This window comes from Fukomys damarensis, unplaced genomic scaffold (genome assembly GCF_012274545.1).
Source record: "Fukomys damarensis isolate Sample0158 unplaced genomic scaffold, DMR_v1.0_HiC HiC_scaffold_16, whole genome shotgun sequence".
NCBI classification, from domain to species: domain Eukaryota; kingdom Metazoa; phylum Chordata; class Mammalia; order Rodentia; family Bathyergidae; genus Fukomys; species Fukomys damarensis.
In genome coordinates, this window is record NW_022900928.1 from 31349161 (window position 1) to 31373763 (window position 24603).

General features: G+C 39.9%; 1 protein-coding gene across 1 annotated transcript in view; it reads right to left on the reverse strand.

Annotated features, from left to right (window-relative positions):
- Positions 1-24603, reverse strand: part of Gab2 (GRB2 associated binding protein 2) — a 59377-nt gene that overhangs the window by 14157 nt on the left and 20617 nt on the right. Inside the window, exon 2 of the mRNA XM_010633336.1 lies at positions 13121-13361. Coding sequence (XP_010631638.1) covers positions 13121-13361 — 241 coding nt within the window. The remainder of the gene's footprint in view (positions 1-13120; positions 13362-24603) is intronic.

Here is a 24603-nt window from a genome sequence, read left to right on the forward strand (position 1 = left end):
GCCTGGCATGGTGGCGCACGCCTGTAATCCCAGCACTCAGGAGGCTGAGGCAGGAGGATTGCTGTGAGTTTAAGACCAGCCTGGGCTACACAGTGAGTTCCAGGTCAGTCTCAACTACATAGTGAGATCCTGTCTCAAAAAACAGAAACAACAACAAAAAAAAACTGTCTTCACAATTCCAGTTCTGAACAGCCACTTACTATACCTCTGTAGAAGGCCTAAGTTTTGAAAACTGAAATTTTAATAGGAATAAGAAGAATTATCTACTGCCTGGTGGAAGAGCAATGGCTATTATGTCAAAAGATTCATTTTTTATCCCTAAGATACTTAGTTTAGTATAGTCTTTTTTTTTCTTTTTCTTTTTGTACCGGGGATTGAACTTGGGCCCTTGCGCTTGAAGGCAAGCAGAGCCGAATCCCTGGTCCAGTTTATGATAGTCTTAATCAGGTCCCTCCATAAATGAAAGCAGGAACAGAAGTTTGGTGTTACTGGCCTCAGTAAATATGGTTTCATCTCAGGAATCCAATCTGATACATGTCTGTCTAGTTTACAACAGGCAGAAGTGGACAAGCTGATCTGATCTGCTTCATGGTCCTTACTCAAAAGTAACCCTAAGAGTTACTCTCGAGATTATATGAGGTAAGCAACATGAGGTAAAACAAAATTTTTTTCAACTGTAAGGTGTCATTCTTTCTGGAACACCGAGCATTCTATGTAAATGTCAGGGGCAGTGCAAGATTAAAGCCTTTCACATTCACATAGGCATTTTAATAGAGCCATTCCACCGGCAGTAAACAGAATCAGAGATTTTAATGTGCATTTCCCAGATGACTGACCATCTGCTCATGTGTTATTGGTCATCCTTATACTTTTTCTTTTCTTCCCTGGTACGAGGAATGGATCAGAACCTTGTACTTGCCAGGCAGGCCTGGTGCCACGCATTACATGCCTGGCACTTGTATCTTTTAAAAAGTAAGGTATCTGTTCAAATCTTTTGCCTATTAAAAAAATGGGTTGCCTATCTTATTGGGTATCAAACTTTTTATGTGCTCTAAAAACAAATCCTTTGTCAGATATATGTGTTTTGAGTATTTTCTCACATCCTGTGACTTGCCATTTTGTTTTCTTAATGAGGTCTTTTGAAGAACAAAGGTTTTAATTTTGACAAAACTATTTTCTCTCTTCTATGATTCCCTTTTGTTTCTTATATAAAAATTCTGGCTATCCCAAGGTCACAGAACTGCTTTCTTCTTTTTGGGACAGGTTCTTATTAAGTAGCCCAGGCTAATCTGGAGCTGAGAATTGTCCTGCCTCAGCCTCCAAAATGCTGGGATTACAAGCCTGCGCCACTATGCCCAACAGACATGTTTTCTTCTAGGAGTCTCAAAGTATTAGATTTTACATTTAGGTCTCTGATACATTTGATTTAATTCTGGAGTGGTGTGATATGAAGGGCTAATGTTCTTTATAAATTATTCCTGTCATTAGACAAGAGGAAGGGAAGAAGGGCAGGTGTAATGGGGGTCATGGCACAATCAAAATACATTATAAAGCTGGAGATTTAGCACAGTGGCACTGTGCCTGCTCACAAGCTCAAGGTCCTGAGTTTGACCCCTCGTACCACACACACACAAAATACATTATACACACTGAAATCCCTCCAAAATGTAAAACTAGGGGGAGGGTGAAGTAAGGAGGGGTCTGAGGAGGTATGATAAAAGTATGTTATGTGCATGAATAAATCTGCCAAAATGAAATTCATTAATCTATATAACCAGCTGGGCATGTGGTGCATGCCTGTAATCCCAGCACTGGGGAGGCTGAGGCAGGAGGATTGCTGCAAGGCCAACCTGGGCTACGTTATGAGCCTCTGTCCCCCGTCCCAAAATCTGTATAACCAATATGCACAATAAGAATGCAGAAAAAAAACTTTTTTATCAACATATTATTAATTTACGTATTCATGAGGCTCACTGTGCTATATCCACACATGCATATAGTATACACTGATCAAATCCAGCCTCCCTATATCCATTCCACTCCTGCAACACCCTTTCTTGACCTTCACTAATCATTATTTTACATTTATATTAGCTTATTTTTTAGCTTCTATTATAAGAGAAGCAAATTATAGAGTGAAATCCTGTGATTTTAAGCAAAATGGCTGGAACTAGGACATTATGTTAATTTACACAAGCCATAGAGAGAACATGTGTGTATATGTGTATAGATGGACACCCATACATACAAACATACATGTTTAGTTGATTCAACTGCTGATACTTTTGTTTTGGTTGTTTTTTGAGACAAGGTCTCACTGTGTTCAGGCTGGTCTTGAATTCACTATATTGCCCAGGCTGGCCTCAAACTCAAAGTGATCCTCCTGCCTCAGCCTACCATAGCTGGCTCTAATACTTTTCAAAATAAAAAGACTATCAGGCTGGGCACAGTGGCACACATCTATAATCCCAGCACTGGGGGGTCATTGAGGGCTGAGCCAGAAAGATTGCAGTGAGTTGGAGGTCAGTCTGACTTCAAAGCAAGGCCCTGTCTCAGAGGAGGAGGGAGAAGAGGGAGAGGGAGGGAAAAGAACAACAACAAAGTACATGTATTTGTGAAGAATACTGCTCCGTATTTTTCTTTCTTATAATCTTTACCAGTTTTTTTTTTTTCCAGGAAAAACTACATATTATGGTAGAAACATTTTAATTTATATTTATTACCAAGTTGTTTGTACTTTCTATTTTCTGCTGTTTCTACACTTGATTTTGATTAAGCTTTTTAAAATTTCTCCTGATTTGGAAACTATAGATTGCACTCTCTTTAGTAAATTTAACATTCATATCTTACAAACTTAACACATGACATCTCCATTCTAGAGCAATATAAGAACCACAGACATATTTTTTCTGATCATCTCCATTTTTCTTTCACATTGCTTTGGATCATTATTTTTGTTTTGCCTTGTCTCTATATCCATGACGTACTATTTTAAAATAATTTTTAAATGAATAATAAGCTTTAGTTTTTCTATTTACTAATTCTGCATTTCATTTTCTGCTTTTCTTAGGTATTTAAGACACAAATTTAGTTTATTTATCCTTTTTAGTACTGCTTTTGCTATAGACAAGTTTTGTAAGAAATTTTCAATTTTTAAACTTTCTTAGATGACCTATTGTTCATTCAAAAGTATACAGTTCATTCTCCATGTATGTGTTTAATTCCTAAATTTCTTTTGTCAATTTCTATTGCTACTCCCTTGTGATCAGGAAAGATCCAGGACATGCTTTTAATGTTTTAAAAATTTAAGGCTTTCACATGTGGAGTTGTGTGCTCATAATGTGAGCAATTGTGAGGCTGAGACAGAAGGAGCTCCAGTTTTAAGTCAGCCTGGATTTGTCTTGGAAAATAAGGACTTGTTGCTGTAAATATAGTGTGCTCATGAAAAAAAATGCATATTCTGTGGCAGTTGGATGAAATGTTCTGTAAATATCTTGAGACTATTTAATTTATAATATAGTTTAATGTGATGGGGTTTTTTTTTTTTTTTTGGTTGACTTTTTGGTGATCCATCCACTGATGAAAGTGGGGTATTGAAATCCCCCAATCTTATTGTATCAGAGCATATCTATTTAGTATAATAGTATTTGTTTTATAAAATTGAGTGCATCAACCTTAGGGGCATATGCATTTAAAATTGTACTGATCCCTTAATCATTAAATAATGACCTTCCTAAAGTCTATTTTCTTCTTCTTCTTCTTCTTTTTTTTTTTTGGTATCAGGGATCGAACTTGGGTGCTTGAGCTTGCAAGGCAGCCGGCAGAACCACTGAGCTAAATCCTGCCCCCTAAAGTCTATTTTCTTAAATTTAAGTATATTTATTCTTGCTTACTTTGAATTTCATTCACTAGGTATATCATTTCCTATCCTTTCACTCTCAGGATATTGTGTCTTTACTGGTGAAGTGAGTTTTGAAAGTAGCATATTCTTGGGCCTCACTTTCAATCCATTCAGCCAGGCTGTATCAGATCGAACTTGGGTCCTTGAGCTTGCAAGGCAGGCACAGCAGCACCACTGAGCTAAATCCCTGGCCCCAGACTGTATTTTTTAATTGGACAATTCAGTCCATTTATACTCAAAGTTATTGTTGGTGGGTAATGCTTTCCCATGTTGACTTTTTTCTAATTGTTTTGAATAATCTTTGTTCTTTTCTTCCTTCTGTTCAATTTTTGTGGTTTGATGGTTTTCTGTATTGATAACATTTTGTTTTGTGGTTCAGGACCTTGTGGATGGCAGGCAGTTACTCTACTACTGAGTTACACCCCTAGCCTAAGTATCGATAAGGCTTGATATTTTTCTACTTCTCTTCTGTGTATCTGATCTTCTAGGGGGACTTAACAACACTTTTCATAAATTTTCATCATATTTGTCAGAATACAGGAGTCCTTTAAGCATCTCCTGTAAGGCTGGTCTGGTGGTCACAAATTCCCTATTTTTTGCTTGTTTTTGAAGATTTTTTATTTCTCCAATTCTGAAGGACAACTTTGCTTCATTATACATTTTTTTTTTTTTTTGGTACCAGGGATCAAACTTAGGTCCTTGAGCTTGCAAGGCAGGCGGCAGAACCACTGAGCTAAATCCCCAGCCCCATTTTACCTGTTTTTATAGGTATACCTTTTGCTTTACTATACTTATTTCTGAAGGAACAGTATTCTTATATGACTATCTCCCCCCCGCCAGGACTTAGAATATATCCATTCCCTTGACCCAAGATTTCTAATGAAAAATATGTTAGTGTAATACAGATATCCTAAATTGTGTTATGGCACTTTTCTTTTGTAAAGTTTAGAATTATGACAGTTCAATATACCATGGTGAAGATCTTTCTAAGTCATGTCTATAGAGTCCTATTAGTCTCTTGTAATCTTTCTCAAGATTAGATAAAGTTTTCTCCAATTATTTTACTGAACAGGTTTTCTATGACCTAAACCTTTATTCCTTCATCGTTGGATATCCCCAAAATATAGATATTTGTGTGCTTAATGGCATTCCAAAGGTCTTAAATGCTTTCTTTATTCTTTATACTTTGAGGGCCGGGGATCTAGCTCTGTGGCACCACTCTTGCCTTGCAAACACAAAGTCCTGAGTTCAATTTCTGGTACCAGGGGATAAAAAAAGGACACGTGTGGATCTCTCTCTCTCTCTCTCTCTCTCTCTCTCTCTCTTTCTTTCTTTCATTTTTTCCTGGTTCCAGGGATCGAACTCAGGACCTTGTGCTTCTGAGGCAGGTGGTGAATCACTGAGCTAAATCCCCGACACTCCATGTACAGGTCTTTTTGCTACATGATGTAGTCTGTTGTTGAGGTTTTCAGCCATCATCATCATCATCATCATCATCATCATCATCATCATCATCATCATTCATCATCATCATCATCATCATCATCATTAGTAGTACTAGTACCACCATGGATCTAACTGTGGATCTTGCACTTACAAAGCAGGCAGTGGTGCCACTGAGCTAAATCCCTGGCCCATCAGCCATTATTTGTTTGACCTACTGAACTTTCAATTCCAAATTTTTTTTTCAAAATATCTATTTCTATGGAATTTCTTATTTATATCCTGTTTTGTCTTACTAATTTCATTTAACAATCTATCTAATTCCCTTGGATCTCACCGAGCTTTTAAAAATAATCATTCTTTTAATCAGGCATTTTAATCCATATTGATTTCTTTGGGCTTTGTTGCTAGAGTTTTGTGTTTTTTAGAAGTATCATGTCTTGTTTTTTTGTTTTTCTTGTGCTTCTATGATTTTCACATCCAGTTATCTCTACCACTTTTGTAAGCAGCTTCTTCCAAAGATGGGTCTTACACTGCTGGTTTAGTATGCAGGGCTGGCTCTCATACCAGCTGGGCACTATAGTATAGTCTCCTTATAGCTTCTTCAGCTGTAATTAATGACTCTGGCACCGTGTGTACTGTAATGGAGTCAGAGAGACTCACTGCCTCTGTGGCCACACAACAGTAGGGTCAGCATAGCAGTTCAAGTGTGGTACAGACAGCGGAGGGTGTGGGGAATTTACTGTGTGGCTAATCCTAAAGGGGAGTGGTGGCTCCAATGGGACAATGAGAATTTTCAGGCACTATTAATGCTATGTCTCCTACTGGCAAGGGCCTCTGGCACTGGCAGCACCAGCAGTGGTGGGCATGTGAACCACTTGTCTTCCAACCAGGCAGTGCTGCAGTGTTGCATGAGAAGAGGCAGTGGCAAGAACTGCAGAATCCCTGGCTGGGTGTCATACCCAGCCCTGGCAGAAGCCCAAGCTCAGATGTGATGACTATGTAGGGGCCGCAGTGGGAAATGCATTGTACCTTTTGGCCCCAGCATTCAGTCCCGGTACTGGCCTGAGTCAGCTTGCCATTCCCCTGGTCTCAGAGGGCAAGTGCCCCAATCTCCTAGTTCTTGAGGGCAGCACTTTTCATCATTACCTCCATATTACAACACTTGTACTCTACAGTGCAACACAAAAGCAGGCTTTGTCCAGTCTTTCTAGGTTAAATCGGGTTTGTGAAGCAGCTACACCCTGCCCCCCTGCCCCAATTTCATTTAACAATCTATCTAATTCCCTTGGATCTCACCGAGCTTTTAAAAATAATCATTCTTTTAATCAGGCATTTTAATCCATATTGATTTCTTTGGGCTTTGTTGCTAGAGTTTTGTGTTTTTTAGAAGTATCATGTCTTGTTTTTTTGTTTTTCTTGTGCTTCTATGATTTTCACATCCAGTTATCTCTACCACTTTTGTAAGCAGCTTCTTCCAAAGATGGGTCTTACACTGCTGGTTTAGTATGCAGGGCTGGCTCTCATACCAGCTGGGCACTATAGTATAGTCTCCTTATAGCTTCTTCAGCTGTAATTAATGACTCTGGCACCGTGTGTACTGTAATGGAGTCAGAGAGACTCACTGCCTCTGTGGCCACACAACAGTAGGGTCAGCATAGCAGTTCAAGTGTGGTACAGACAGCGGAGGGTGTGGGGAATTTACTGTGTGGCTAATCCTAAAGGGGAGTGGTGGCTCCAATGGGACAATGAGAATTTTCAGGCACTATTAATGCTATGTCTCCTACTGGCAAGGGCCTCTGGCACTGGCAGCACCAGCAGTGGTGGGCATGTGAACCACTTGTCTTCCAACCAGGCAGTGCTGCAGTGTTGCATGAGAAGAGGCAGTGGCAAGAACTGCAGAATCCCTGGCTGGGTGTCATACCCAGCCCTGGCAGAAGCCCAAGCTCAGATGTGATGACTATGTAGGGGCCGCAGTGGGAAATGCATTGTACCTTTTGGCCCCAGCATTCAGTCCCGGTACTGGCCTGAGTCAGCTTGCCATTCCCCTGGTCTCAGAGGGCAAGTGCCCCAATCTCCTAGTTCTTGAGGGCAGCACTTTTCATCATTACCTCCATATTACAACACTTGTACTCTACAGTGCAACACAAAAGCAGGCTTTGTCCAGTCTTTCTAGGTTAAATCGGGTTTGTGAAGCAGCTACACCCTGCCCCCCTGCCCCAAGCCAGTACAGTAGAATGCACTGGGGCTCCAGAGATGGAATATATGGAGGTTTCTAACCACAAGCACAGCCAAAATTCAGCTAATAGTTCACATCTCAAGATGGCTCTAGGAGTTCGATGGGAGAAGATGGGAGAGGCTTTTCCAAAGCAAGGCTACTACTGTGCAGACTTCAGGCTGCTTACGTAACTGGATTGCAAACCTGTAGAAACTTGCGAGCAGCTGGAACTGTCTGGCATTTGGAATGACAATTTACCAGGACTCTTCCTTTTACCCTGATCCCTGCGAAGGGGGGAATCTCCTCCTCCAGCCATGGACGTAGGGTAGCTGTCATGCAGCTAGGGTGACAGGACTTGGGTATTTGTTTCTTTCTTTCAAGTCTCTGAATCTTACAAGGTTCCAGTTGCTCTACGGCTGATTTCATTTCTCCCATGGCCACTCACCTCATAATGTAACCTGTTAATTTGGTTCTTCCTGAGAAGGCAGAAATGACTGCTGGGCGTCTCTGTTCAGCCATCTTGAATCCCCCACAAAGTGATCTTAATTCCAGTAAAAACTGGAAATAATCCAAATGCCAATCAACATGTAAATGGTAAGTATATGGTGAAATAAAGATATGTACGCTAATTACAACTGGGAATAAAAAGGAATAAAGTTGTGATAACATGAAAAACATGAGTAAATGTTTTTACAGTAGAGACTTTCAGTTTTTCAAAATAAAAAGATCTCTTGAGATGGTTGTACACATTAATGAAGTTACTAAACTGTACACTTAAATATGGTTAAGTTGGTAAATTTTGTATTACACATTTTATCACTTTGGGGGTGGTTTGAAACAGGGTCTCACTATGTAATTGAGACTGACCTGGAACTCACTATGTAGCCCTAGCTGGTTTCGAACTCACAGTATCACTTTTTTTTTTAAAGGAGAAAAATCATTCAGAGGAAAGAATATATTACACATAGAAGAGTAAGAATGAAAATAATGGATCTTTCTCTAGAAACAGTTAAAAATAGAAAACTATAGAATGGCATCTTTCAAATGCTGAAATAAAATAGAACTGTGCTCCAGATTTTTATACCCTGTAAAAATCTCTCTCAAAAATGAAGGTGAAATCAAGATACTTACAGATAAATGCAAGCTTGGAAAATTTTTTTACCATAGGATTCATATGGCAAGAAATGGCAAAGGGAGCTCCTCAAGCTCCTCATCAATAAATGGTAAAGGGAAGAAAATAGTTGGAAACTTCATTGGACAATGTTTAATTTTTCTTTTCAATACTTACACATATGTTACAAATTTACAAGGGGAAGAAAAGCCTATAGTTATAAAGATATTTACTATTTCTCTCGTTATTCCATGATCCCAAAGACCCATGTTTCCTTTTCGGTACCATCTTGCTTCAGCCTGAAGAGAACTTACCATTTCTATAAAAGCAGATCTGTCCTGGAAATTCTATTTTTCCTTTGTCTAACAATATATTAGCTTTGTTTTTAACTTTGAAGGATACTTTTACAGGATATAGACTTCTGGATCAGCAGAGCTTTTTGATGTCCTTTTCCACTAATTTCAAATATGTTTACCTTCCAACAGAATACTGCTGTAACAGAGGTTTTGAAGTTTATGTATGAACTGGATATGAAGACATACACTTGTAAACCCAGCACTAAGGGAGGCTGAGGAAAGAGGATTGCAAGTTTGAGTCCTACCTGGACAATTCAGCGAGAGGCCGTCTCAACAAACCAAAAAAGGATATAGAGATAGCTCAGTGCATAGGCGCCGGGTTTAATCCTTGTAAACATACATATAGTGTACCACCCCCAAACTATGTTTATAATTCCAGAATCTGGATTATCTGTCATCTGTTGATAATTTCTGACTGCAAATTCTGTCTTTCCTTATGTGATAGCTCAAGTCTTAGTTCAGTTCACACAGTCTTTGTTAGGCTGGTAACTCAAAGTAAGCCTAAGAGCTGTATAGTTTCATGTACAACATTCACAGATTCCCATCTCCAGATGTGTCTGTTTGAGATATTCACACTGCTTCTCTGCCTTTTGGCTAAGATGAAGTATATCTGAGATAGTCACACCTTTTTAGCTCCCAAGGGGTTCCTTTTACCCTTCTACCCAGAAAGATGGGGTTTCTCTGAGAGTTGTGGCTACTTGCCTCACTGCTGCTTACTGTTGAGACAAATCAACGAGACAGAAAATTTACTGCTGTAAAGTCCTTCTCCAAGTCTTTCTCACCTCTATAATCTTCCCTTTATTTACTTTTCAGAAGTTTTAGGTTTTATACTTTGTATTTTGTTCAGCTTGTGTAGTTGTAACCAGTGGGAGGTACAGTCTAAAGTGGCTTTCTGCCATAGTGGACTTGGAATTTGTAAACTGCTTTCCAAAGTTTCTGTACCTCTCCCAAAATTCACCATGTATTTACCCGTATATTTAAAAAATTATAATAATTAGTTTTAAATCTTTATAGGTCAGCTACAAGATCTAGGTTTATCTTTGGTCTGTTTCTATGTACTGAGTTCTCTCAGCTATGAGTTAACTTGGAGATAAACCTTCCAGGTCACAGCCCTGTGGTCTGCCTCCCTTGGCCAGGCCCCATTTCCTAACAGCAAGTCATTTACAATACCCTCTTGGTCCAATCCTCTTCTTTTTTTTTTCCCCCACTTGCCTTCTAAAATACTCCACCTATGAGCGCAAGAGGTTCTTACTGGACATGCAGGTATAAACCATCTTAAGTACCTTCAGTTTTTTAAAACAACTTTTGTCCAGAGTTTGTACCTATTACAGTGGGTTTAGTAATGATACAAGCTACTCTACTACTACTACCATTCTCAGAAACCATATGGTCTTTCTGGACTTAGGAAAGCTTTCTTCCATCCTCCTTCCCTTAGAATTCTACAAACAGTATTGAACTTATTTTCTCCAAAAATCTCCATGAGACTGATCATTACCCTCTTGCCTTCTCATGTTGGCAAGTATAAAGATGCAGAAAAACACAAATTGGACAAGCATCTACAACTGCTGCCTCTTCAACTATCTATATATGTTCTCCTTTCTCCATTATGTCATCTCTCTTCAACACAAATTCATGTTTATAATGCATCTACAATGCTCCTCAGTCTTATTTTCAAAGAGTTGTGACATATTAATACAAAAATGTACAGTAGAAGGTAGAATGTACTAAAGGCTGTGAGAGAGATAATAAAAACCTGGTCTGGCCAGGCATGGTCGCACACACGTGTAATCCCAGAATTTATGAGGCTGAGGCACGAGAGGATCACTGCAAGTTCAAGGCCAGCTTGGGCTCCATAGTGAGTTTAAAGCTAGCCTGGATTACACAGTGAGAACCTGTCTCAAAACAACAACAACAACACCTGGTCTGGTAATTCACAGTAGAAATTAATTCCAACCACCAACAACAACACCTGGTCTGGTAATTCACAGTAGAAATTAATTCCAACCAAGATGACTAACACCAGATGTCCAGAGGAGGAAGGGTACAGAGGGTAGTTCACAGTTGTTAACTAAAGCAGACACACTTGCAAAGTTGTCCTCTGATGCTTTAGCTGTATCATGGGAGTGGAGGTGGTAGTAGTTAATATTACATAATGTGTGATCTGCAGACAAGCTACATTGGCACATCTGGTATTTATCAGAAAGGCAGGATCTCAGGATCCTGGCTAGGCATGCTGAATCAGAAAGAGTGTTACAACAAGATGCATACTGTTATAAGATGGATATTTCACATGCATTAATATTAGCTAGCATTAGGAATGTAGGATCTAAATTTTCTTATTCTCAAATAATCATATGTGTAGCAGAAAGGGGAGGATGGGACCCACAGAGAACAACTGGGAACATGTACTGAATATCTACTACTAGGTACATGATGTTTGTTTTGCCATTTCACATTCATTTAGTAATCCTTTGAATCATTCAGTACCACTGTGGAGATAAGAAAATTGAAGGTCAAGATTAAGTAAGTGGCCCCAAATAAAGAAAGAAGAATCTTGATTTGAGCCCATCCATGACTGATATACCAAAGAGTAACATGTTCTTCATTGCACTTCATTACGCTGCCTCTCTGGTCTGTGGTTCAGGAGAATTAAGTGCTATTTACAGGTTTGCCACCAACTACTTCAGTGAATCGGGCCAACTCAATCTATCTTTTGTAGAACTCAGTTCTACATGTGTAAGCTGGGGAGGTTAAGCCAGAGAAAGCTCATGTGGAAGGAATGCTGCTACTTCAGGAGAGCGGGTGTTTAAGGCTGCCTTAAGACTGAGTGTCAGGAGCCTCTGGTATAGGGCTAAATGACTCAGGAAAGCATCAGTACAGCAGGATAGGGTAGAGAAGACGGAAAGAGCGAATTTGGAAGAGCTGGGTTCTCATCCCACCCCTGTCATTTGGTAGTTGCAAGCCTCAGTCTCTTGACAATTAAACAGTTAAATTACCTACATTGGCTATTTCTCAGTTATGGGACAGGTTCAAAAGATACTATGAAAATATTCCTATGGACCTGCTTTATTAATACAGCCATTGTTCTATTTGCCTTAATTTTTATAACATCAATTAGATATTTCTTAATTTAAGAACATGATTTGTAGTCTACCTGGCAATGGCTACAATTGGGAACTAGCTCTCACAAATCCTATTAGCTTTGTGTGCTTGTTTCTCCTAACAATGGGAATAAAAGGTAAAGTAGGTATAGGATCTGTACCTGTGAGAGAACTACTTGAGTTATAAGAACAAAGATCATTATACTAGAGCAGGGAGACTTCACTCTAGAACTTTGTGTGATGATGGAAATGTTCCACATCTGTTCTGTCCAGTACAGCAGTCACGTGAGTCTAGTGAACACTGAAATGTGCTCAAAGTGTACCAATTTAATTAATTCAAATAGCCCTTTATGAATAGTAGCTACCATACATAACAGTTCTAGAGCAAAGGTGAGATACGGATTTGTTCAACAATGTTAAGGCTCTATAGCTATACTTTTTTCTTTAATCACAAAAGCTTTAGTCAGGCATTGAAAATATCAGATGACAAACCTTTTCAATTTATAAGGATTTAGAGAGGCAGAAACTAGGGCGTCATTTGTGAATATTGATATTTTTTATGTAAGCAGTACAGGAAAACCTATATATAAATTAAAACCTAATCTTTTCAATAAACTGCTACCTAAAGGTCAATGTTTTATTTATTATAACTACACTCTTAAAGGCCAACAAATAAATTTTGTTATTTTGCAATTCTGAAACTCTAGCCCCTAATGCCCCTTACTTCTAAATCAAACAAAACATTTTTATAGCACACTTTTTTTGATAAAACGTTTCTCTGGTACCCAATCATCACTTAGTAGCGACACAGATGATATCAATAAAATGTAAAGGTTACATAAACAAAAGTCATTGTTTGTTACACGCATGTCTGTTTACACAAAAAGACAATATTTTACTCCTTTGTCTTTAAAATTAAATCCAAGGGCTGAAAACACTAGGTCCTGTGAGTGGTCACTCACCCAAGGAATGGCAGTAGCCAGCTCCTACCTTGCGTTTTCTGTTCTCCGGCTTATGCACTGGTGCAAGTAGAGATACTCCTGAGGTGCGCTGGTGGACAAGGGGGGCTGCATGTGGTTTGACATAGGAGGCTCAAACGTGAACAGAGTTGGCTGGCTGGAGTGTGAGGGGGTGGAGGACTTTTGTTCTCGGAGTAGGTGCTGACTGGAGCTGCTGAGCTCAGCTGGTGAAGAGCGTGGGCCATGGCTGGCTGAGATGTTTCTCTGAGAGTCTGTGAAAAGGAGAAAGGACTTGAGTGAAAAGGGAATGAAAGGTGTTCTTACCCTAAAGAAGGTTGACAGAGGTAGAGAGAAAGTGTGAAGAGCACAGGTGCTAATCTAGCAATACTGTTCTCTCCCCCACACATCTGCATCCTCTGCCCTCCCAGAGAGGAGCGCTGGTACCTCTGGGCCATCCTGGTTGAATGTGAGAGTTGCTCTGTTACTTTGTCCCATTCTCAGAGTAGCCTGGAGGTCACAATGTCTCTCAGGACCTGGGATGGATCTGCTAGACCCCAGGTGGTGTGGCTACCTAAGATCTAGGAGTGTGAAGTCAGCTTCTGGAGTAGGGAGCACCACAGCCTTCCCCCTCTCTGGTGGTTTCTACTGTCATCACCTTCTTCAAAGCTATGCTGACATTGTTAAATGAAGCACTACAAAACCCACTGAGGCCCTGGCCTGTGCCTTACCGCTTTACTGATAAAAGTGAAAAGTGTCTTTGGAGCCGCCCCCTCAGACTTGACCCAAGCTCCTCCCACCTGCTCTTGCAAGTCCTGTGAGGAAAGTGCTGGCCCAACCCCACCACTCTGTCCACTGGTCTTTTTTCCTCTCTGAACTCTTATCTTAAAACTCTCCTCTGTTGTGTTAGAAAGGAAGTGAGGTGTTAAGGACAGATAATAGCTTTGCTACACCCAAGCCAAAGGTATTATTCACTGGGCTGGCTCTCTAAGCTTGTCCAAATTCCTTAGCATAACATACAAGGATATTCACAGCCTGATCTATTTCCTGCTTTTCTCCACCCATAAACAAGGCATATGGAAGCATCATTAGTCCCTGAACACACTAGCCTCTTTTGTGATTTTTGTTTTGGCTTATGCTGTTCCATCCACCTGGATTTCATTTCTACTCTCCTGGCAAACTCATATGCAGATTTTACAACCCTACTAGGATATCATAAGTTTTTTTTTCTGAAACCTTCCTAGACTTGGTTTTTCTTCTGCTTCTGGTTTTGATTCTGCTTCCATTATTAGCATGATCCCTTTGCTTCCTTGCCTAGCCCTTGGGTTTCTGAGAACTGTGGCTGTGATGTTGTTATCTCTACAGTCCCAGCATTTATCCAGTGAAGGTCTACATAGTTTCTTAGTAGAACAAGCAAAAACTTTCACTGAATATTAAAAAATGCCAACCGTGCCACTGATGTTCTAAAGAAATAAAGGTTGAAACTAAGTTCAGGTGATGTGCTAGCTGCTGAGGCAGTGTTTTGGTGATGGTAGAGAAGGTCAATCAAATCCTATCAGAGGGACACGGTTCTCTATCTACTATTTCTTGTTATCTGACCTACTTCAGGCTGTGTCCTTCTCATGGCCCTAGGCAGGATCACCAGCTCATTAATACACCACAGTTCTAATTACTCTCCAGTCATTTTTTTGATACTAGGCGGGGCATCTTCTGCCAGTGTATAAAGAAGCAAAGCCAATGGGCCCCTGGGGAAAAACTGTTCCATTGGCAGCTGTATTGACCCAAAAATGAATTCCCACTGCAGCTCTCATAGTGACCTGGACATTTGTTAAAAGAATCAATACTTTTATTACTCCATTAGATTTGCAGGATGAGCACTCTTAATGAGAGAGGGCTTATGCTAGGGGACACAGTAACCATGGTGCAAGGGGAGGAGCACAAGCTGCTGCCTGAAAAGACAAGGGAGGTTAAAGAGAGTTTCTGATGAGATTCTATATTCCCTGTTATCGCTGACCTTCCCTTCCATGGCGGTATTCCTCAACCGTCTCACAGCCTCATTCTAGGCCTGGGTAATCCTGTCTACTCCCAAACTTCAGTTGTCATCTGTGTGAGGACCACTCTCAAATCTCAACCTTTAGCTCAGTTCTCCTTCCTGGGCTCCCTGCTGCCTTCTCCTGCCCCCGGGATCCGCATTCAGGTGTCCTACAGCTGGTCAGTATAACAGTTTAAACAGAGCTCATCACTCCCATGTTTCCTGTCTCTGTGAAGCACATCAACATCACCATCCCATCAGCTCTCCAAGCCGTAATACTTGGCATCGTCTATGCCTGACCTGTTTCTCAAAGGCCACGTCATGGTTATGTTACTGTCCCACATAAGACTCTTTAATGAACTCAGTAAAGGCAGTGATTCTGTCTTTTTTGTAACGGTTCTATTCCCAGTATTAGGCCCAATGTGTGACACAATTTAATGAATATTTGTTGACTGAACAAATAAAATATGTAGCACAAAAAATCACTATTCCCTCACAGCATGCACTATCTATTGCTTTTAGAATAAAGCCATAACAAAGGCATTCTATCATAACTTTCTTATTCTGTCTTGTCATCCAGTGCATCCTTCATGCTCTCTATGCTATATGGTTGGGCTGTGAGAGTCTGAATAAAAGGGGCTTAATTCTTAATTTAATTCTGCAGCCCTCGGTCTTGAGCTCAGTCTATAAAATCCTATACATGACCCTGCCTATTTACGTGTAGACCTGTGTGAAGTCACTTCACCTCTGGAGTCTTGTTTCCCTATTTACAAATCAACATAGGGTAGTTAAGGGATGTAGCTAACCTTACTCATCATAGGTATGCAAAATATGTTCTAATCACTTTTGTGATTAGTTCCCTGTAACTAGAACTGTCCCACCACACAGCAGGTATTCAATACATCCTTGTTGAATGAATATAAAAAAAAAAAGAATATTTTCCTGGCACAAAAATTCAAATAAAAACATTAAAATATTTATGTTCCCCATGGCCACAATCTGTACTTCACATTAAGATGAAGTAGAGGGTTGGGATGAGTTAGGCCTTCATATAACAGAAACTTATTCCTATCCCACCAGCACAAAGCTATGTTTCTGAAACCAGCTAGTTCCATGTAAAGGTCCCTAACTCCAGAAAAGTTCTCACAAAGCTGTTTTGACACTAAGTCTTGCCAAAATTCTACTTCAGTTTTCAATTTTAAAAGATCTCTGCCTGAATTTGTGATTATTTCTCAGTGCCTGTACTGGGTAGAATAGTGTCTTTCCAAAACTCATGTTTGTGTGAGCCTTAGAATATGATCTTACTTGAAAACAGGTCTTTGTAGATGTAATTAGTTAGAAAGTCATTTTGGATTAGGGGATACCCATCCAATGACTGGTGTCCTTATAAAAGCAAACAGACACAGAGACAGGGAGATATAGGGGAAATGTCACATGACAGAGGGAGAGATTGGAGTGATGTCTCAGAGACAGAGAACACCCAAGATTGTTGCCAGCCACCAGAAGCTAAGAGAGAAGCACAGATTCTCCCAAAGCACCCAGAAGGAATCAACAGTGCTAACACTTTAATTTTGGACAACTAGTCTCCAGAACTGTCAGATAATTTATTTTTGTTGTTTTAATCTACCCAGTTTGTGATAACTTGTTATGACAGCCCTAAAAGTCTGCCATAAAATCTAAAACTTCATACAAAGTCTTCCTGCTTATCCCAAGAAAAATAATTATAAAATTCAATTCAGAGACCAGTTTTCTGGATTAAGATGTTCCCATTTTAGACTCTGTAGACAGAGTAGCCCTGCTACCCCTATTCTGATGAGCAGCCTGTGTGTCTTCCAAGTCTCTGGGGAAGTGTTACCTCCACCTTCCCCATCAGCTGGAGGTAGGGACTTCAGGCAGTCTGGCTCTGTGCTGTTCTCTTTTGCTCACTGAAAGCTGTTCCCTTCAGATGGTCATTGCCTCGGATAAATGCAATGCGTTTTACATCCACATTCTGAACAGGGCTGGTTTAAGGCTCTATCGTCACTGCATGTCACATCCTATAATCAAAGTTTTCAGAACTATTTCCAAACATTTTATAGAAAAAAGCTCCACAGTATGATATGTTTAACAGAAACAAATGGATTTTAGCAAGTGGGAGATCTGACTCTGGATCTGCCTTTAGCTTGCTACTTTTTCTTAAGCAAGTCACTTTGCCTCAGTTGCCTTATCTGTAAAAAAGGAACTATTACTACTTGCTCTGTGTTTTATCATAGTGTTGTTAAGACGATTGATTTAAAACATCCCCCTGGCTCCGGAGAAAATGGTATAAATAAAGGATAACATTAAATGAAGTATGGTCCTAGACAGTAAGACTGTCATAATGATGTATCTTGGATCCTTAGAGAGGTCAGTTATATGGCAAGAACAGAATGGAGGCTTCCAGACTCCTGGCCTGGACTTCTGTCTATATGTCTAGACTAAAGATAATGCTCACAAATGCTTGAGTCAATCTGTTTTCTTTTACACAGGGTTTTATTTTTTCCTTTTCTTCCAGGCTTCTTTTTAGGTCTCTACAAAATCACTCCCCTTCCTTTCTATAATCACCCCTGGGAAGCCTGCCCAACATACAAACATTCCTCCTACCTTTTTGCAAAACTCTAGAACAGGAAAGCTCTGAAGGATTGCAGCAGAGGATCTCAGCCTAGGCCAGCCCAGCCATCAACTGGCTAGCGATAACAGGGGCAGGAAAGGGGAGGCTGGGGGAGTTTCTGGAAAAGATGACTGGCCAAATAATGACTAGTTCCCTTATCTCAATGCCCTTTTTATCTTTATCCCTTCCCCAAAACAATCCCCACCCACAAGACTGTTGGTCTCAGAACCCATAAAGTGGTAACCCAAGGAACTTATTGGAGCAGGGGCTGGATTGATTCAGAATTTGGCTGTTAAGTGAGAGCTCTGTGACCTTGGACATGCTAATAAACTACTTTGATTCTCACTCATATGACAAGGGTAATACATACTTCGTAGGGCTGCTGTAATGATTAGAAATCATTTTATATATCACATTTAGCACAGTACTCAGTGGTTTTTATTGCTTCTCTTCTGAATGTATACATAGAGCTTGTTAAGACCCTCGGATTATCCACAAAGTATGAGTTGCTTTCCAAGCCACAGTAAGTGCTTGGAAGGGAAATGTCACTATTCTAGTTAATTACATCGTGTAGAGAAGTTATATAGAGGACTAATGAGAACCAAAAAGGATAATGCTGACTATAATAACAGTTACCATTTACTAAGCATCTACTATGTATTTCTAGTCTACCCTACACTATTTTACACATACCACACACACACACACACACACACACACACACACACACACACACTCTGAATGAAGAAAGAGAGGCACAGAGAAGTTAACTCTGGAATACACCTCTAGAAAGTGCTCAAGCCTAGATCTAAAAAAAAAAAAAACAAACAAAACAACTCGTTTTTATTTCTAAGTTTTGTGGTACTACTGGGCATGAACCTAGGTCCTTCTGCATACTAGGTAAGTGCTCTTCTTCTGACCTATATCCCCTACCCCTTTAAAAACTTTCACTTTGCTAAAATTTCTTTAAAAAATAGAGAACAATGGAAAGTGGTTCATAACGTGTAGAATTCTGAATCTAGGCCAATCTCCCAACCAGCTTTGGCTGTGGCTAGGCTAATTAATTATTCAAGAGCAAACACATATTAGCATAGTAATTACTTCTTATTGAAGAAAATAAACTTGTTGCCAATGATAAAATAATTTTTCCAACACACAAAAGTTCTTTTTGAGACAGGGTCTCACTAAGATTCTCAGGCTGGCCTCAGCTTCCCAAGTAGTTGGGTTTACAGGTGTATATCACTACACTTCTCATTTTTTTTCATCTGTGTAGGAGAACAAGATTCCTATGAGGTGAACAGTATTAATTTTGTAAGAGGCAAAGCTGAGAATCCAAATGAAGGCCTGGACCTGGATTTATTACATTTAGGCACATCATTTCATCTTCCTGTTCCTTATTTTCTCTGTAAAAGGAAGAACTTGGGTTAGATCAAGTTATCTTTGAGAAACTTAAATACAGAAAGCTGATCCCAATGATGATCGGATCAATCATAATTACACAGGGACTGAGATTAAAATCTACTGGTTTGGTTTTAACAATCCTTGGTTGTCACTGCTGGGGCAGAAGTAGAAGGATAGGGTCTGCTGAAAGTTAAATGGCAAAGAAACCTCTGAAAGCTAAGTGAAAACACAAGTCCAAAAACTTTTCTTTGTATTACCAAAAGTATAAACTGAAAACCATCCATATTTTCACTGGTCCTTTGTATCATTTGTCTACTACAAAGTTCACAGGAACAATGAGTAACAGAAAGAATCCTGAGGTGAACTTCCCAGAAGGATGGGAGTCCAGATCTGAAAGTGTTGTACTATATGACTTTAGGAAATACTTTTACTTTGTTTTGTTTTGCTTTTTGAGACAGGGTCTCACTATGCAGTTCAGGCTGGCCTTCAACTCACTACACAGCCCAAGTTGCCTTCAAACTTGCAGCAATACTCCTGCCTCAGCCTCCCTAGTGCTGGGATTACAGGTGTGAAGCACACACTGGCTGGGAAAAACTTTTAATCTTTTCATATATCTCATTGTCAAACAGTTTTTTTTTAAAAAAGGATTTGTTGAGATGAAATTTAGGTAAACGTTAACTACTAGGTGCTTCTTGACACCTGACCTGTCATTTATCCCTAGAAACAGAATAATGGTAAAATTCTAAGAGTTATAGTGGGGAAAAGGTGATTGCTGAAAGAACTTTGAAAACAGAACAGTATAGGATCCCAAGGAGTAAACACTCCCTTAGAAACAAGGATCAGGTGGATATAGAGAACTCTTAAAATATGAGAGTACACGACAGGTCCTAGAGGTAAGACTGTTCCAGATCATTCTCACATTTAGTTACAAGTTTGAAATTATTTAAGAAGGAACAATCCTCAAAATCTTCTTTTACATGCCATAATTAGAGAATTCATAACTTTTAGGACAAACACAAAATGGCTCCACTCTGCACAGTAATTGGCACAAAATGGCAAGTGAAAGGGTCTTTGGAGTCCAATTCCTCATCTGTCACTGTTACTTCCCCTTTCCCTAGATCTATCTCTCAGCTTCAGCTAGAGAAACTGTGGCCCAGAAAAGTGAGATTGTTAGTCCAGTCAAGAATGCACAATTGGTCAGGGAACCCTGGAGTCAGAATTCCAATCTCCTAGTCTAGGCCTTGGTTCCCTGTACCAAAAAAAAAAAAAAAATTGTCTCTGAGAATGAGGATGTATTTTCTTTAACATATGCACATGTATGCTTGAATCAAGCAAGTCATGAGATCTGGTCGCCAGGACTCTGGCTTAACTGAACAGTTATTTTTAATGAGTTTATGATGTTACTCCTATTTGCATGGTAAGTAAACACATACTAGGTCAAACTATTAAAGGCTATTGTAAATAATTTTCCAAGTTCAAAAACATAAATTTCCTAGTGTTTATAAAAAAAAACCAACAACTATAAAAAAGAGGCAGCAGTAACATGAGATCCCATGAGACCTTTGTGCAAGTGACTCTCCAACCACTCCAAGGAAGAATGTGAGAAAGAACCTCTCATGGCTTGGGAGGGCCAAGGCAGAACATCCTGACCTTGGTGCATATCATTGTGGTATCAGTTAGCAGAAACTGATTCTGTGAAGAGCACAGAGGAAAGGGAGTGAGTGGCTACAGCTCAGTGGCAGCAGTCCCTACTCAAACATCCTTACAGAACTTTCTTGACTTTGCAGCATCTCACTTTAGCAATGAAAATGCCTCATCCTCTAGTTAAACATGCCTTCTACATCTTTTACAATACTTAATTTTGCCATTTATTATAGTTAGGAATTCACAAATCTGTCACATATATTGACACTATGAACTGTTAGAAGCCAGGATCTAGATCATCCCTGTCTCTCCAGTAGTGTTTAGTACAATGTTCTATGCCTAGTAAATAGTGGGATTTGAATAAGATGATGTTCAATAAACACCCTATGGCAGTTAAGTCAGAATCTTTCTTCCCTTGGTCAGAAGAATGAACCATTACCTGGAGGATCCACATATAAACTCTTTAGGGTAGAAGGATTTGTTCTCACTTAGTGAGAGTGAGGTTTCTCGGTTTGTGTTTCTATTTTTGGACAGCAAATCTGTATTTAGCCACGCATTGCTCGTCCCTGCTTAGCTTCTGAGATCAGACGAGGTCGGGTGCATTCAGGGTGGTATGGCTGAAGACTTGGGTTGGCTAGGTGATCCTCCTCATTCGGAATGAAGCATTCTTGTCATTTTCTTAGGATCATGAGCATTTACTATAGGTACTATGCTAGGAGCTGCAGGTCAGCCCGAAATGGCAGATCTTGTCCTTGCTGTAAGAACTTAATTACACTTGGAAAGAGCAAATTTACATGGCAGCACTTCCCCCTTCCCCCAAAGGAACTCTGGGAATCCAATGGGAATCAACATATTCAGCATCCAGGCGGTACCATAAGTTAACATTTTACCAGTGCATTTGATCCTTGTAATCTTTCCACAAAAATATCAAAAACATATCATTGTATTTTTAAGCCTAATGTTAAATGAGAGAATTTTTCCTCTCCTTTCTGTGACTCTAGGAGACAACTAGTAAGTGGTATAAAATACAAGTGTCAGACATAATCATAGGAGCTTATCAAGCATCATTAGCAGTGGAATAATCACAATAATGACACTTTAAACAGATCAGTCTGGATGGTAAGGCTAGGATTCTAAGAGCTCGAGCTTTGCCTGGGAAATTAAGAGATCTGCAGAATTACCAGAAGGGGAACTTCAGCTTCAGGAGAAGCAGTGTGATACAGGGAAGGAAACATGGACTTTGGAGCCTGAATCTGAGTCTACATTCTGTGAAACCCAGGCATGATTTCTGAATCCAAGATTCCTACTTTGTAACACATAAAGTTTCTACCTATAGGTGTGTTCTGGGGAGTAAGAAATGCCATTATCTGTACATGGGTACTCCACAAATAGTAGTTCTCCCTAGTCCATTGTGACAGTAACTCAGGGTGGGAGAAGATCTTGAACTCTGTGTATCCAAACCTTCAGGGTTTGACCAGAGCAGGATTTGTGCCAGAGGGTGCAAATGTGGTTAACTGTCCTTTGTGAGGTAAGCAGAGGGCTGCAGGGGCAGAGAGCCTGATAGCAGAATCCAACATGCAGCTGGCAGGTCTTTGTCAGCCACTGCATTGAGTTCTGTAGCTACAACAATCTCATGGCTTCATATCTCTAGCTTCTCTACTTATCTTCCCGTCTTGCCTATTGATGTCTCAGCATCTCTAGGTTTCTTCCATGAGGGTCCAAAAGTCGTACCTTTATACCACCACTGGGAGGGTCAACATACTCAAGCTATGTTAGTAAACATACTCAATAAGCAAGGATGTCAAGGCATGTTATCAGAGCAGAACAGCAGTTGGCATACTACGCTCCATTAGTCTTAAGTCTGCCATCTTCTAGACTAGAAGTTTTCATTTTGTTTTATATAATCATGCCCTCTTTCAAAATACCAGCATTTGTGAGCCGGGCATGGTGGCACACACCTGTAATCCCAGCACTCAGGAGTCTGAGGCAGGAGGACTGCTGTGAGTTTGAGACCAGTCTGGGCTACATAGTGAGTTCCACGTCAGTCTCAACTACAGAGTGAGACTCTGTCTCAAAAAAACCAAAACCAAAACCAAACCAAAATAAAACAAAAAAACCAAAATACCAGCATTTTAATTTAAATCCATCCTAATAGGGACACAAGTCAACTGAGAACAAAAGCACTGACTGCCAAATTTATGCACTGAAATAAGAGAAGGAATGTCAAGAAAAGCCATGTTAGAGAGCCCATCGGTACTTTTATTAAAAAATCATATTCATTTTCATTATAGCACATATTGGGCATAAGCACATGATTCCATGAAGTTCTCTAAAAAGTCCAATGTTATGACTGAAAAAGGCCTGTTACTATCGACATATTCTTTTGATGAAATGATGTTTTCCTATGTGCATACAGGTTTTTTAAATTTGTTCTGGTGTCAGTATAAAATGGCCTACTGGGATTATGTTGAATCTATAGATCAATGTGGGAAGAAGTGATACATTAAAAATATTGAGTGTTCTACTTAACATGGGATAACACTCCATTTACTGGGTCTTCTTTTATTTCTCCCAGTACTGTTCTGTTATTTTCTGGATGGAGATCTAAATTTTTTTTTTTTTAATTTTTGGTACCAGGGCTCAAACTCAGGACCTTGTGCTTGTGAGGTAGGCGGCGGCACCACTGAACTAAAAATCTGGTTCTAATATTCTTATTATTTATATTATTGATTCCTAAGTATTTTGGTTTATGTTATTATAAAAGGAATTTAAAATTATTTCCCAATTGTAGGTTGTTCTCTACAACTCTGACATTTCCAAGCCAGAAAAAATGACAGGGCAGTAATCTACAAATTTACTTAATACAGAGACTGAAAAATGATATTATTAAGTGTTATCAAGCTACCAGGAAGCACCCAGCCAGGACTCAAACCTGTATGGCTTTCACATTTAGGTGAGGGCTAATTCCATTTTGCAGTTCCATGTGAAGATTAGCAAGGAGATGAGAAGCATATGCTTTATAAATTGCAAAGGGCTAAATATCCAGTAGAATTAAAAATTATTTTCATAGTACTAATAAAGAGGCCTTTCCTGTCCACCTGACCTAAATAGCCTTTAGTCACTCCTGATCACATTACCAGGGCTTATTTTCATCGAAGTACTTAATGCTATCATTCAAACATTTTTTTTTGGGGGGGTACCAGGGATAGAACTCAAGACCTTGTGCTTTCGAGGCAGGTGGCAGCACCACTGAGCCAAATCCCAGGCCCAAACATTTTGTTTTTTTATCTGTCTCTTCCTACTTGATTGTAACTTTTAAGAGTTTAAGTACAACATGTCCTCTTGATGCCTCAGAGTGCGGTGTTCATAAAAACATGCCCTTCAGGCTTCCTGATGTGGGAAGCATAACTGGCAATCCTAGCTGCCAGTTCTTTGCCTCCCTCCATGTTTATAAGGTTGCACTTCTTGTGGGCTACTTTGACCTAGGCCTCTTCCTGTGAGACATGGGACTTTTTTAACAGAAGACTTTGGCTGGGGAATTTGCACTGACTGACCTGGCCAAGCCTGTTTTAGCGCTGTTCTGCAACCCAATCCTCCTCTCTGCCTTCTTTCCTCTACAGGTGTGAGACCCATATCCAGCTCTGAAAGCACCACCTGCCTCCTGTGGCTCCACTCCCCATCCAGTACATCACTTGACATTGTGTGAACTCTTCTCAGAGAACCCAAACTGACACACCTAGTGTCCAAAAAGTGTTTGATAAACAAATAATGACCTGTTGCTCTCCACCCAAATATACCCAACTGCCACATC